Source organism: Liolophura sinensis, chromosome 7, assembly GCF_032854445.1.
Source record: "Liolophura sinensis isolate JHLJ2023 chromosome 7, CUHK_Ljap_v2, whole genome shotgun sequence".
NCBI classification, from domain to species: domain Eukaryota; kingdom Metazoa; phylum Mollusca; class Polyplacophora; order Chitonida; family Chitonidae; genus Liolophura; species Liolophura sinensis.
This window is the reverse complement of record NC_088301.1, coordinates 45,312,393-45,327,518: the sequence shown is the minus strand read 5'-3', so window position 1 is coordinate 45,327,518 and position 15,126 is coordinate 45,312,393. Positions and strand designations below refer to the sequence as shown.

General features: G+C 35.8%; 2 protein-coding genes across 2 annotated transcripts in view; one reads left to right on the top strand and one right to left on the bottom strand.

Annotated features, from left to right (window-relative positions):
- On the bottom strand, positions 1-10,140 carry LOC135469959 (calcium-independent phospholipase A2-gamma-like). The gene is made up of 8 exons (XM_064748621.1): positions 10,008-10,140; positions 6,125-7,004; positions 5,065-5,216; positions 3,883-4,149; positions 2,776-2,833; positions 2,395-2,586; positions 1,817-2,015; positions 1-1,576 (listed from the first exon to the last, which is right to left on the bottom strand). The coding sequence occupies exons 2-8, from the start codon at positions 6,974-6,976 to the stop codon at positions 1,329-1,331; spliced, it is 1,968 nt and encodes a 655-aa protein (XP_064604691.1). The 5' UTR covers positions 6,977-7,004; positions 10,008-10,140; the 3' UTR covers positions 1-1,328.
- Positions 10,141-11,849: 1,709 nt separating this feature from the next.
- The window catches only part of LOC135470952 (protein SHQ1 homolog), a 10,609-nt gene continuing 7,332 nt past the window's right edge, over positions 11,850-15,126 (top strand). The window contains 10 exon segments of the mRNA XM_064750002.1: positions 11,850-11,882; positions 11,884-11,949; positions 12,097-12,164; positions 12,420-12,484; positions 12,904-13,029; positions 13,366-13,528; positions 13,695-13,752; positions 13,829-13,941; positions 14,443-14,540; positions 14,753-14,815. Coding sequence (XP_064606072.1) covers positions 11,850-11,882; positions 11,884-11,949; positions 12,097-12,164; positions 12,420-12,484; positions 12,904-13,029; positions 13,366-13,528; positions 13,695-13,752; positions 13,829-13,941; positions 14,443-14,540; positions 14,753-14,815 — 853 coding nt within the window.

Below are 15,126 nucleotides of genomic sequence, written 5' to 3'. Positions count from 1 at the left end.
CGGTGGTTCCTCTGCCCTTGACCTGATCATCAGATAAAACATTTTAAGATGGAAGACACATCTCATTATGGATTCTACAAAATGGCAAGAAGATTAAACAGCATTTATTTTCATAAGAATGGCCAGACATGTTTTGTATCATTTGCCTTTTTGTACTGAGGTTTGCACCAACATGCACCAATAGACCTCACTAACATATATTGAATCATTGCTCCAAAGACTTAAACAAATTATACACAAACTAATCATGATGCTAACCATTTTTGTTGGCCTTCAATAATTTATGCAAAAGCTGTCAGCAATGAGACTTCATGGCACATGTCCTTCACAACTAATTAATTAATATTTATATTTGTTTTACGTCGTAACCAATATTTCATCTGACAATGTACAATTAGTCAAGTTGTGGTAATTTAAAGCTGCAGACCACTTCATAGTTATTATAAACATGATAACATGGCAGTGGATGCCTGAATATGTACATACATGTGTATGCGTCCCATTATATTCACACATTAATTAGAAATATACATGCCGAGTTGTGTATATAACTGTTCCCTGCCAATAAAATAAACACATGTACATGTACACAAGTAAATGTAACCTAAAACTCAGTCTGTGCAGAGCTCAGAGGAAACCACTGCTGCACCTTACCAGGTTACCGTAGCTTCTGTCTGTACTATATAATTTACAACATTACTAAATACCAGTATGTGTCTTTAATAACACAACTGACACAAAGTTTTGTACAGGACTATTGCCTTCGAATAAAATAAATAAACAAGTTCTTAATTGGTGCTCAAGTCCATCTATGAACTTTAAAACATGTTACATGTTGACGAAACATAATGTAAATACATGAACAGGTGAAAGACCATGGTATACTAGTATCAAACTTAATACTTTTTACAATCTAAACATAATTATTAAGAAAATGCACCGGGAGATACATCGAAACATAAAATAATCATCACAGAACTTTTGATCAGCTATAAGTTATAAAATCAAGCTGTAATGTAATGTACTTCAACATCATAAAATAAATGTCAGACTTTAAAAGAAGACTTAGTAATTTTGGTAACTCTTGTGTTGCAGTTCATCCAATCAAAAGGAAAATTACAATTAAAAAATACTGAGATATTCCTCTGGTAAAAACAAAAAGAAAAAAAAAACCATCCTCTAGCATCTATCATCTTTCCTATGATTGAATACATTAATTCAAAGAAATTCAGAACTCTGCAAAAAAAAAATCATAAAAATTACCACAATGAGGTTAGAAAATTACTGTGAAATTAGATATTCATATCACACAATTGAATGTAAAACAGTTACATCATATCTGCTTTAGCTTTTAACCAGTCAGCGGTTTTCTGGTGAGGTCTCCTTGTCAGTAACAGCTGATGTGCTGCTCGTTTAATTTTTAGATCGTTCTTCCTGAGGTACAGCAGAGTATCCTGTTGCATGATTTCTTGCTTGTCTGGACGTATTTCATCCAACATAAATTCTTCCGAAAGATATGGGTTGAAACGGTAATATGTAGAAGGTGCCATCAAATCTTGAAGAGTTGTGTGGACAGCTTAAGAAAAGAAAAAGACACTTCAATGTTATATTCTGACTGTGAAACTCATTTTGCCTGCTGGAGACACAAGCTTCAGGGCATTCAACAAAGGAACATCTTCCTCTTGATGATTTAAACCTGAGAATTAGGAGACATTGTAAAGATACATGAACAGAGTATATTAGTTTTTAAAGAATGTACAGCAACTACTGCTGAAGCAAAGGAAATTTATGTGTTTAAATAAAGAGGGACGATTACCTTCCGTGTCTGTGGCACTGTCCACTATCTTGCTGACTTTATGCTTCAATGTCACCTTGTTAGCCGTGGATAACTCTAAGCTGGGCTCATGGCGTCCATTGCCAAGTGAGATAACACACTGTATAGATTCTTGAGGCCAGAGAAGCTTTCCCTCGTGAATGCCCAGGGCAGTAGGGTTGTTGGTTAACAGACCACCATCCTACAAAACAAGACAAAAACTGAATTCATAGTACCAATTCATAATGCAGCAAAGAGGATATCTCATGAGATATTTAAAAAAAAAAATCAAGCTATACACAAAATTATACATACCTTCATACTGAAATTTTGAACAAACTCTAAAATATGTCCATTATTTTAATATATAAACATATTAATTAGCCACAGTGATTTTAACTGTACAGTGATTAACCATTCAGTCAGTTTATGATGATGATTAAAGTAAAATAAAACAACAACTCATGCACTTAACTTAATATGAAACCTTACTGCCATAATACTTAATAACTGAAATAGTTATTTGATTGGTGTTTACTCTGTCCTCTAGAATTTTCCACTGAAAAATCTGCAAGCAATACCTGATGTATGAAGTCCCCAAGTTTGCATTCCTCGTAGTAACCTGGTGCTGCTGATGAAGCTCTTATGGCTTCCCACACCTTTTGCTTACAATTGCCAGGGTAATGTGAGAATACTTCAGGAGGTAGGTTGTAGTTTCGGAAAATGAAGTTTTTCAATTTTGGTGCATTCATGAGACAGGAGAAACAGGCCATCTGAAAACATATTTTTTCACAACTTTAAATGTAACCCTTAATACTCCACCACAAATGAAGAAGTTCTTCAATGCCTTTAGTGTATCTTAAACATAATAGATAAAGCAATCAAAATTTGTTTCTCCCACTGTTTTTTTTTTTCTTGAAGTTTTTTGTGTTTATGAAGTAATGTTCTGAGAGAAGTCTTACCTTTGGAACATGAGGGTCTCTGGCAAGTTCGATCATTAAATTTTCACCCAGGTTTTCTCTACAAAGACAGAGACATTTTTGTGAGCAGGAGATTACTGCTGTACACGTAATATTTCATGGCCTTTAATTTAACTGCTACCTGTTGGTCTAATGGTGCTAGGCCGCAGTCTGCGGTTTCAATATAACAGGTATTGTGCAACACAGCCAAGGGACACAACTCTTCCCAACAGTTTTCTGCACATAAGTTAAATAAGCAAATATTACAAGTAAGTGTTTTTAACACAGTTTTGTAGTTCCTAGGCTCACCACCATCTCCGGTTGTCTGCAGGGTTGAGTCCCTTAATCCTATATATGCAAGAAAGATAACTACAGAGATATATTTGACATGCAGATAGAAATTATTGCAACATGTATGTGTTGAGTTAGGCACCCTATGAATAACTGTCTCACTACTATATATGTTCTTCAAAACATTAACAAATCCTGATTGTAAATCTTGCAGAGATGAAAAGAATTTGTAAAAAAGACTGACCCTTCCCTCGCCCAGTAAATAAACAACAAACTCAACATTAAAAATTGAACCACCACTATCTTATTCACATAAATCCTGTACATCTCTGTGGCTCAACTTTATACTTTTACAATTAGCAGCAGATCAAGCATATGGAATGAATGAAAGATTATGGCTTAAGGCCACATCAGTAATATTTCAGCCATATCGTGGCGATCAAGCATATGGAGGGCAAAATGCTATGGACTTCAAGTGAAAAGGTATGGTTGATCTGCATTAAGCAAGCAGTATTTGTATGAATTGAGCAACAGAAACATGTCTAATAAATATGCAAAAGCCTAAAGTAGATGTAATACAATAGAAATAATAGCTCTTTATCATGTCATTGTTGTTGATTTTTGACCAGTAAATGTGGAAGAGCCGAATTTTAGACCTTAGTTGCCTGCTGCACCTTGTTCCAAAATTTCAACTCCACATTTACCGGTCTAAAATCAGCACTAATGATTCGACAAAGAGTCTTTATTTCTGAATTCAATACATGTACAAAAGTAAATCTGGACAGTGTCACTGAATTATATACATGTATGAGGGCTTACTTGAGGATTTTCTCCCAAATTTCTGTGTCATAAAAAGCGTGATTCCACACCAGCTTCCCCGTGCCCACGAACTTGTTCCTTGTAAACATCTGCATGCTCAGTTCCTTGTAGAGATGCTCACACTGGTCTAAAGGGACATGGAACATAAAGACCATGGCCAGGATAAGTGCTCCTGTGCTCACCCCACAAACAAAGTCAAACAGATTGGTGATGTCTGTCTTGCAAGCTTCTTCAAGCTTCCTCAGAGTCTCAATGGCCACAAGGCCTCTGTGCAGGAACAAACATTAAATTTTATAAATAATAAAAAAAAAATAAGAAAAAAAAATTCACACAGGTATGTCTGCCCAACGCATTTGTACACAAGTATATTAACTTTTTTTGACGTGACAGATTAACTGAGCTAACGTAAGGTGATGGCAGCATTTGGGATACAGAAATCGAATATCTTGTTATTTACTGTAGAACTTAATAGCAATCAATGTCTTATAATATAAAATCAAAGATTAATAAATAAATAAATTCAATCATTGCTTTGGTGAAAACTAAATACAGGACATTGTCTTGGAATGACCACTTTCACAAAACTTTATGAGTCATATTTCTCGTAGTTTGTTTGGTAAAAGACACTGTCTAGGTTGTAGCACCATAAAGCAATATCATTTATGAGAAAAGATATGAAAAATTATTTTATGCATCTTTGTGAAAGCAGACCCCAATCTTATTTTCTACAAATGTTTTGCTAACAATCTGACTATGCTAAACATAGGATAAGAGATTATATAAAATTTTCAACCACATCTATTTACTACTTCAGAACTGAACGATTACACTAATATGCTGATAGATTAACATATTAGCTTTGCTCTATGAGTCACTGTTGTTTTGTTGACCAGTTGTCACATAGCAATATTTGTGTATACATCAAGATTACTTACTTAGGGGGCCTTCTCGGCTCAGTTGGTTAGCACGCTAGCCAAATCTCACCAATGCAGTTGCTGTGAGTTCAAGTCCAGCTCATGCTCATGAAGGTCTGCCATCAACCTGCGGATGGTCGTGGGTATCCCCCGGGCTCTGCCCGGTTTCCACCCACCATAATGCTGGCCGCTGTTGTATAAGTGAAATATTCTTGAGTACGGCATAAAACACCAATCAAATAAATAAATAAATAAATAAAATACTTACTTAGTGCCCCCTCCATCAACAGTCAATATTCTGATGCCACGCCCCTTCACAGGATCTACATAACCAACCAGAGCTAAAGCCTCTCTGGCAGCTGCTGCAACATTGGCATCAGGACATTTTCTTAGGAGCAACAATGTTGGTAAAATGCCTTCCTGAAAATAGAATTTAAATAATATGAGCCATTTACCTGGCCATTGAACATGAATAGGCTTATTTCTATCATGATAAAGATGTATTAGTAGTCATAGGGGACTAAAACTGACATAAATAAAATGCAGTATTTTTTCAAACCAACAAGTGCTCCTTAAATGCAACATTTATGTACAACACTAAAAATATTTCAACCCCACTGTTCCATCATTCAAACTTAGAACAAGGCTTACCTGCTGGAGACATGTAAATGCAAAACTTCCACTTGAATGTTTGCATTGTATGTAACTCTAGTCTACAGCGAAAGGTGTCCAGAATACAATCATATTGTGCAACATCAATTTCCACAGGTACAGGTACACTAGCTTTGAACTATTTTGATACAATTTATACATACATGTACACCTATGTATGCTTAAACTAACATTTAACATCACTAATTCAACCAATTACATTTCTGCACACACACAGATAGGTATGGTAAGCCGACTAGGCATTTAGGCAGTTTTACTTTTCTGAAATGGGTGGTTCACTTTAACTGACTAACAAACCTTAGACAACTACAGAAATTTGCAAAAATGGTTCTTGAGGGATTAAAAGAGATTGTTTTATGTAATGTTGAATTTCCTAAAATTTTATCCTTTTTCACAGGTTTTTAACCAGAGATTTTGAAAAAAAATTTAAAATTTTTATATAATGAATGGAAAAGACTCAAGGCATGAAAGAACAATTTTGTGTGTATGCTGTGCTTAATTCAGTATCCTGAAAATATATTTAAAAGTATCTAGACTGTAAACCTCTGAAGTATTTTATAAATCTAATCCACTAATTCCAAAACACCAATATTTCTTTACATGTGTGTCTTCCATACTTCAATTTTTGCATTCACTTCACACTTTTATCCACTCACCTTTGTGGCCACACCCCTAGACTCCGGAAAGTCTAACAGATGCTTAGAGAGCTCTTCTGTTCTAACTACACGAGATGAATTTGTGGTGCAATTCTTCAAGGCCTGAACGAGAGACTTTGTCCTGTGGGTCAATGCTGTTCTGGAGACAAAATCCTTGCGCACTAGAGGGATTTTCTCTGTTGGTTTCTCCTGCGAAGGATCCAAACTTTTGTAGGCCCTGGCAAACATGCTCAGAATGGTGGCTTCTTCTCGTACACTAACTTCATTTTTGGGTATCTGTTTTTCGCTGGGCTTTAAATAATGCACACTACCAGCTTTAGGAAGTTTGTCTTTAGATATGCAGTATGAATGTACACTTTCGTGCGTCTCATTCATAGCCTTTTCAAATGGATCTGTGTCTCCATCTTCTGTCAGTTCTGATTCATTCTGCAAATGTGGTGGAAGAGATTTTCTTCTTCCATGCATCTGTTCACCAGCACTATTTGACTTATTTTCAGGGTCTTTTTCATTCTTTTTTTGAAAAGAAATACTGGGGATATACTTCTGATAGTCTGGCATAAATCGCCCAGGATTTGGCACCTCCACACTGATAGCCCCAAGGTAACTGACAGCATTTGTTAAATTGTCTCTGACTTTTGATATCCTCTTAATATGTTTGCGTATACCAACAAGGACATCAGACGAAGTTTTATCGGAGTCTGAATGCATATGTTTCGATAGCTGATGTGCAGGATTAGCTGTATCCAGTGAGTCAGTACTCTCTTGTAGGTGTGATACAGTCTTTGAAGGAACTGTTCCAAGTCGGCAGGGAGACATCAGTCTAGAACAACGCTTTGCTGTCAAGGCAGCCATCCTGTGACTGTCAGCCACAAAATGTTACCTAAAACAAGGAAAAGTAAGAAAGAGAAAGCTACAAACTATAGCATACATTTAGTGTAAATAAAAAAAATTGAAACATATAAACAAGCAGTTACATGTATGTACATGTATGTTCTTTGCATTACTCTAAATACCAATTCTTAGACAAGAATAAATATGCTAAAAAGTTTCAATGACATTTTGAAGTCAGCAGAATAGATTTCAAGCTACAAAGCACATTCTACATTCACCTAAATATGCTCAAATGTTTGCCACTTCATATGACTTACACACTGTACATAGAGATTCTTGTATATTGTCAGTAATATAACAATCATACTTCCTTGTACACTTCAATATCACATGACAGATCAGCTGATAGTGCTGACTGCAACAAGATGCATGTACGTGACCAACAGACAAATTTTTCGGACGTCTTTACCTACATGTATACCTATTACCTCCATTTATGCAACTTTCCATTGCAGGTCAGAAAATGATATATTACTTTTTCAGGGTACCTGACACACTGATAAGGATGGAACAGCACTTACACAAGCAGATTATAGTGAGCTGTTTGTGTAACGTCACAAGGACTATAATGTGTCATAAGAAGATTATCACCATCAGTTGTGGTTTATAACAGCTTTCACACCAGCTTTTCACACATCCACTGTACATGTAAAAGCTGACATACACCTGTCACAAGGAGACAATTTACTCTTACAAGTAGTGGTAAGTAGTAGCTAGATGTTGAATGAATGTGAACACTTTACATGTGAACGGAATACCAGTGCAAGTTCATGAATTTAAATAAAGCCACCTAAAATATACAGGAATAAACATAGAAGTCACCCACTGTTCTTACAAAAAAAAAATTAGCACACACTGTAGAGTTTTACAGTCATGTCTGTATTAATCAGGAGTTATCAAATGTGAAGTAGTATTAAAATCGATCAATCTATATGCCTGCAGAATTTATCACAAACAAAACATTCATCCTTTACAAAATGAGCCTGAAAACCCCACAACAATGCAACTATTTAGATGTCTGCAGATTGTATGTCACAGCATCGTTTGCCTGTAAGTTCCAAAGTTGTACAAGTGTAACAATTTTAAAATTTATATTGTATTTACTGTATCTATCAGAATGCCATCCCCCCCCCCCCCCCCAGAGCTAAACTCAACAGATCAATGTATAATGATGTTATCAACTGCATGCACTATGCATTATGGGTTTAAAACAGGGTCAGCTGTGTTTATAAAATGGTGGAAGATGTGGTATTATATTTTTCCCCCACACAAGATTTCCTGAAATAGCAGTCTGGTTCCCTGACGTATTCTGTGTACTTTGAATGTGATGTCAGATACATTACAAAGCTGTCTGCCCTATGATTGGTCACTTATATATACTAACACATTTGCAGCGGGAGAAGCCTATCAAGAAAGTATAGGGTATGAAAGAGTTATTGTGATGTGTTCATGCTAAAATTTGATGTGACAATGAACAACGCCACTGTGGCGTCACAAAGATATGCACAAATACAACAGTAACAGTTACATATCAGAAACAATGACTGGAGGTTAGTGATGGCATCTGGTGCAGTGAATTTTATGCCTAAAGGGCAATAATATCCAAATAGCATCTGCACATTCTCTCATATATGGTCTATTTCATGCTTACAAAGTTTCGTAAAAATACAATCATAACTGTAGGAGATGTGTTGAAAAGGTAATGATTACCGACATACAGACGCACAACCTGGTCGCTATATTCTCCACGAGGGGTCACAAAAATGACCAATATAATACTTCAGTATGAGGAGCATTCTCTGCCAAAAAGTATGTTTATTTCAGATAAATTATATCTTTATTTTACTCATAAATATGAAAAGCGTGGTTCTGGTATGGATAACATGCCATTTTAGATACTTATACAAGACTGTTTTCACATGTGTGTTAGTTCAGCTTATCAGGAATATTTGTGTTCGAATGAATGAATAATTGTGGCTTAACACCACTTAGGTAATACTGCAGCTATGTCATGATTGTTACAAAAACAAATTTAGTACTATTCTGTTGTCATCAAAACTACCATAGATTACACAGAATGTAAAAAATACTTTATTTCCTTCTTCATCAAAGTAATGTGTGAAATAGTAACCTAGGGCTGGTTTGCAACTATAGACCTATGAACATGTCCAAATCAAAACTACAAAAAAAATAGCCATAATGTGGAGGACTAACATATGTTATACCCAGAAACCTCTCAGTCATGCAGTCACTGCGAGTTGAAGCCCAGCTCATGTTGACTTCCTCTAGTCATACTTTGCATGGTTTTCCAGCAACCTGGAGATGGTCAGGGGTTAAGCTTGGTTTCCTCCCACCATAATGCTGGTCATTGTCACATAAGTCAAACATTCTTGAATACGTCATAAAAAATTAATCAAATAAATAAACAACATATGTTACAGGCAAAAGCCCTGGAACCATGACATTTCATTTTTCATGATGACTTTGCTCCCGTGTGCCATCATGTTTTGTTTCCATCTTTGATCTAGTAACATGCTCCATAAAATAAAATCCCCTCTTAAAAGCTATCGTCCAGGTGCACATTGTCTTTCTGATTCATGACAATGGCCAATATGGTTGCAAATTAGATTATGAAGCCCTGGAATCAGGTTGGCCTGTTGCTTGTGCTCATGCCCGACCTTACAACTTACAGTACGTCATCCATTCAAAATCCATGACAGGCCTTAATTTTTTGTGGCTATAAATTTTAGAGCTAGTTAAATATGCACAGATGTCACACAAAATATAGTGGGTCATATCCCTCCGTGACTATATCAGACTACTCTTATTTCACTGTCGCTTCAAGACAATATTTTATCCGAAATGTTGGTTTTCTTAATCATGTGATTATCAGATAACAGAAAATGACTGTCAAATGCATTTATCAACCAACTACAACAACAACAACACATTCTACAAATCAAAACATTGCATGAATATGAAGGTGTGTTACCAATGGCTATCCTCAATTCGAAATGAAGATTATTTGAAGGGCCGGGTTCGTCTGACACGTCAGTTTTAAAGCACTAAACTTCCTTCTCAAAGATGACAGTTGCCTCCGACGCCACCAACAATTCTAATACGAATGTAGCTTCTCACAAATGTCAATGTTGTGGCGTGATAAAGGTCACCAGTTGTAATCAACGATTTCATTGGCTTAGAAGTCGGTCAGGCAATAGTATCGCATCCTCGTCATAAAATTTATGTGTCAGTGGGTTATTTAAAGAAAATTACTGTTTTACCATACGCGATTTGAAATACGGTCTTGTATCTGTTGTTTCTGTGTATTTAAGCACACTGGAATCAGCGTAAATAAACGTATTTCTGTGAATTAATATAAAAGTCTGAGGTCTGTTTCAGTCGCTGCTGAGGACAACGCCCTTCTTTTCGACCAATCAATGGGCTTCTGATAATTCAGAATGAAAGTAAAATCTTACCTTGGCCGAAGTGCTTGCAGCGGAAACATCATTCTGACGGACACATTTTCAGGTTGTTCTTAGTCGTTATTTTGGGAATGTCAGTCTAATAACATGCATCAATAAAGAGCGATTATTGCTGAACGCTCTTTATATTGCCCTGTCAATTTTATGTCCGACATCATGACTATGCAATGGTGACGATAATTGGACATACAATGGTAACTCTTTAAGAGGCGTACATTATTATTTTTTTTATATTTAATATGTACAAGCTTGAACGATAATGTGACAATTTTTGATCACGGAATTTTTCTGAAATGTTAATTTGATGACAGCAGTGTCGGAATATCTCTAAAAAATGCATTAAATTCCGGCTAAGTACAAAGGAAAAAATACAGAAATATAGTGCCTACTGCATCTCTAATCTCATAGAAAATAGACCCAATGAGGACTAGAGCTTTTCACAAAAAACCTAGACTACATATAATCATTGATTTACCTAAGTGGATGTAACTCCATGTCAGTTATTGTAAATTACCTGCGCTCTTAGTCTTATGCATTCACTCATCTGCAGATTAATTCATTTTAGAATTAGCTCCAGGTACCTTTACTCCTTCAGTAACACTATGGGGTAGAGATACACAATATTCTATTTGATTTTCTTGGAGTAGTGCCAGAGTTTTGTCAAGACGAACCCCTCATGTCTCCTGCGAAAGTACCGAAAGTACAGACCTACACAAATATGCACGCTACAATTTCGGTGGCCTCACCTTCATTCCTTGCAGATTGCAAGGCTTGAAGTTCATCACCCCATGTTAAAAACTCGCCGCCATCAAGTTGCGTGAATTTGACTGACCTTAACATTTTGTCTGCTAAATATAAATGCACACGGACAATATGTCTAAATAATGTGCATTTGGCCAGCGCTAAATATCCCTTACTGTAAATCTGACACATTTGGGGCTGTCTCTCACCATAACTGTCTCGACTGCATGGCTAAAATGAGAGTTTCTCCTCAGCAAAACTGAACATGTACAATAAACACATCCTTATGTTGAATGTTGTATAGAATTAAAGCAGATGTCTACAAATCTTAGACAAAATTTTGGTGATAATTTTGTGTAGGACATTGATGGTTTTAAGCATGGGCTTTGTTCTTGCTTTGTGAGTGAGAATAGATATAGGCTGAATTGTCGTAGTGTTTAAGAATGAATAAGATGAACAGCATTTAAGTTCATGTGTTTTCATATCAATACTATTTGTTTTCTGTGGTAGAGATATAATTTGGAAGGCTTTGGGATTTTGCTCTACTAACATTTCCCTGTGTTTCAGCCATGTTAAGTGAATGTTCTGGTCCTTCACTTTGACCTCTCACCATGCTAACTCCAGCATTTGAAATAAACCAAGATGGAAACCTTCCTGATCATTGTCATCAACGCACCCTTTTGCAAAGGTAACTGTTTGTTGCTAAATGAGGTATGAAAGATTACATATGTATGTCTCTAAGGATAGTAAACTGTCATGTAATGTTACACTACAATCTGTTAATGGAAATATGGACAGTGTTATATTGTTTTCTGGATTGCGATATTTATGAGTGACACAACAATGTTTTCTCTGCAGGTATCTGAGGTAGAGACATTTGTTGAAGGCAACGAATTTAAGTTTTACTCAAAGCCTTACTTCCTAAGGTATGTTCTAAGTTTTTTTTAAAACCATACTAAAGTAATCATCTTAATTTTTGAATGGGTGCCTGTTTTCTCAGCATTTCTCTGTGCACACTATGCTGAAACATTGTTTTGTCTGTTACTAAATACAATGTAAAATATGCTGTTAATGTGCACAAATGTGTTTTGTTGATGAGTAATATCAGATCGAGGATAGAGAAAGCAGAGAAGCTTAACAGTGTGGACTTTTATTCTGAATGAACACTTCCAATTTTGTAGGTTGACTCTTCCTGGCAATTTGATTGAAGATGGTCGAGAGGCGGCATCCTATGACACAGATTCAGGTGACTTCTCGAAGGCTTTTATAAAACATTTGATCATTGAGGTAGACTTGATGTACCAAAACTACATCCCTGCTGATAATACATGTATTCATGTTTCTTAATCCTGTAACATTATTTCTAAAACATCTGATGTAATGCCATTTAATTATGTATATTATCATGCTCATTTTTATTTAGAAATTGTGATGTTCATTTTATTTCATCACATATTCCTCCATTAATCATTTTTAAGGGACTAACACTTGAAAAACATTTTACTCTTCTGTATGTGGAATTGTCCAAATATCATGAGGAAAATAATGTGTTCAGCCGGCACTCCAGCACCAAGAATTATGTTTGGTACCATTGATAATTTCATTTTATTAGTAATGGCTTAAAAAAAATAACTATCCATTTTTAACATGAATACATTTCTAAAGGTGTATTCACAATCCGAGTGCCTAAGGAGAAGGCTGGACAAAAATTTGATGGGCTGGACATGTTAACAAAGTTATTAGCTCCTAAAGGTCAAGTCACAGCAAAACAGCCTCTGATTGAAGTTTTAGGTATGTTGATAGTTCATCCTTACCCATGTTTTTACCATTATTAAAAAGTTCTTGCTGAATGATAAAATTTTGTCATTTTAACACTGTTTGATTTATTGTAGCTTCAAAAACAACCATAATGTTTATTTCACTAAGTCTGTTCTGTAGCAGGATGAGATAATTACTGCACAAATCTCACTAGAACATCATGTCACACTGAATTTGATATGCACTACATTATGAACATGTAATAAATATGGATGGATATGTAGACGTCTTCACTCTGCCTTTGATTTTTTTTTTTTGATCACGCAATTCTGGCAAATGGAAAAATATGTTCATTTTTCTTTTAATCAGAAGACAAAGACCAAGGTGCAACTGCCACTGAGGCACCCAATGATGAAGAGGAAGAATTTCAATGGTTTATTGAGCAGGATCCTGTAGAAGATGGGGAAGTAACTCTGGATGGACCCAAGTATGGCTTTGCCCATCTCAGGAGTGGTGTTTTCTCTCGCTTAAAGTAGGTTTAGCTAATCTAGATGTGTGCGTTCATTGATTAGAATGGCCGAAAAACATCTGTAAAGAATTGATTCATTTTATTATTTTAATTAATTTCATTGTGGTAAACTTGTTTTTTTTTTTTTTAAATCTCCTGTTTTTATACCATATCATGGTTATGTCAATAGCAGTGATAACAAGAGCAAAATCTTGTATTGTTTCTTTCATATTTGTCATCAGAGTATGGTGACAATTTTTAGTAATTGTTTCTCAATTTAGAAGCATTGTTAATGTTAATACATGTACACTTTGTGCTTGACAGTCTGAGCTGGGGTTGATTGTTGATTTAGAAGAGCCAGACACCACTCCTGCCCCAGAGAGACAGAAACTTCGCAAGGCAAAAGAAGATGACAAATTTGATGATGACCACTATCTGTAAGTACCTGAAGTCATGCAGATGTCTTACTTGCGTGTGAACTGTAGCAGGGCAAGAAAATTTCTATTGCCAATCCACAGCTTTTGAGCCATAACAACAACAGAATGCAAATAATGTTCCTGCTAACTGGCTACTTGCCTCTCTTTGAACACGGCAGCATTCAAGTTTAAATAAAGCTACCAGGGGAATATAATTAGTTTCTTTTCAATAATTTATACTGAAACTCTTCTATGAACATAATTCAAAAGATTAATCTACTCCTGTTTAATCAGTTTACAGTTTTTTATATACCACTGTATTTAAAATTGGCAGTATGACTATTGTGCAGTAAATTGACTGTCACACCACAAGGGGATATCACTCTGTTGTGGAAGCACCTTTGGCTGAAAGCTGCTAAATTTTAAAATATTAATTTTTAAACACTGTGTTGCTGGCCTTTATTATTATACCATTTGGTCACACTAAAGAGAGAATGATACATGGCAAATTATTTTATTCAGAGCTGATCTCTATGGTGATGATGTCATTCAAGAACTGCTGAGATATACACCTCCTTGGTGTGAAGAGCTCCTGAACAAGGACGATAACCCAGACCATGGTAACCACCACGTTCACAGAAACTACAATGCTTAGTGTTAAAGCTAAACACATAGTAAATTCTTTAACAATTAGATGTAATACCTTCAGCAGTGTTGATTGAAGCAAAATATTCAAATGTTTTATAAGGCTTGTGATAATGCATAAATTTCTACTCTTTCAACCCAGACTTGGTCTTCCTGAGAACGTAAGTGTTCTTTCATTATTTTTCAGTTATTTTTTCTGAATCTGAAAAAGAGAAGTTGAGGAAACTTCCCAACAAAGAATGTATCCTTGGCATGATAAGTTTTGTGAGGATGTGATTCGAATATCTTTGGGAGAATTTGGTGAAGTGGAGGGAGGGTCAGACATTCCTCAAATTCAGCGTTAAGATGTTGGACTCCCAAAGAGCTGGCAGACAAGCTTGGGGCTATCCCTGAAGTTTTAGGTCATCCACCCTTATTATTTTTGGGGTCATGGTGACAATAAACAGTCAACAAAGCAGCATGACATAGTTTTAAGAACACTTAAGCATATAAGCACACTGGATTTCATCACCCATAAAACTAACCATCATTGTAGTTAAAGTGAAAATTTTATTTAGGATG

What these genes read in the sequence shown, in the direction of transcription:
- LOC135469959 (XM_064748621.1), bottom strand. Translation starts at nt 6,976, where the DNA reads ATGGCTGCCTTGACAGCAAAGCGTTGTTCTAGACTGATGTCTCCCTGC. An exon ending in CTAGGGGTGTGGCCACAAAG is followed by an intron (nt 5,217 to 6,124) that starts GTGAGTGGATAA and finishes TTCTATTTTCAG; the next exon opens with GAAGGCATTTTACCAACATT. An exon ending in GAGACCCTCATGTTCCAAAG is followed by an intron (nt 2,587 to 2,775) that starts GTAAGACTTCTC and finishes ATATGTTTTCAG; the next exon opens with ATGGCCTGTTTCTCCTGTCT.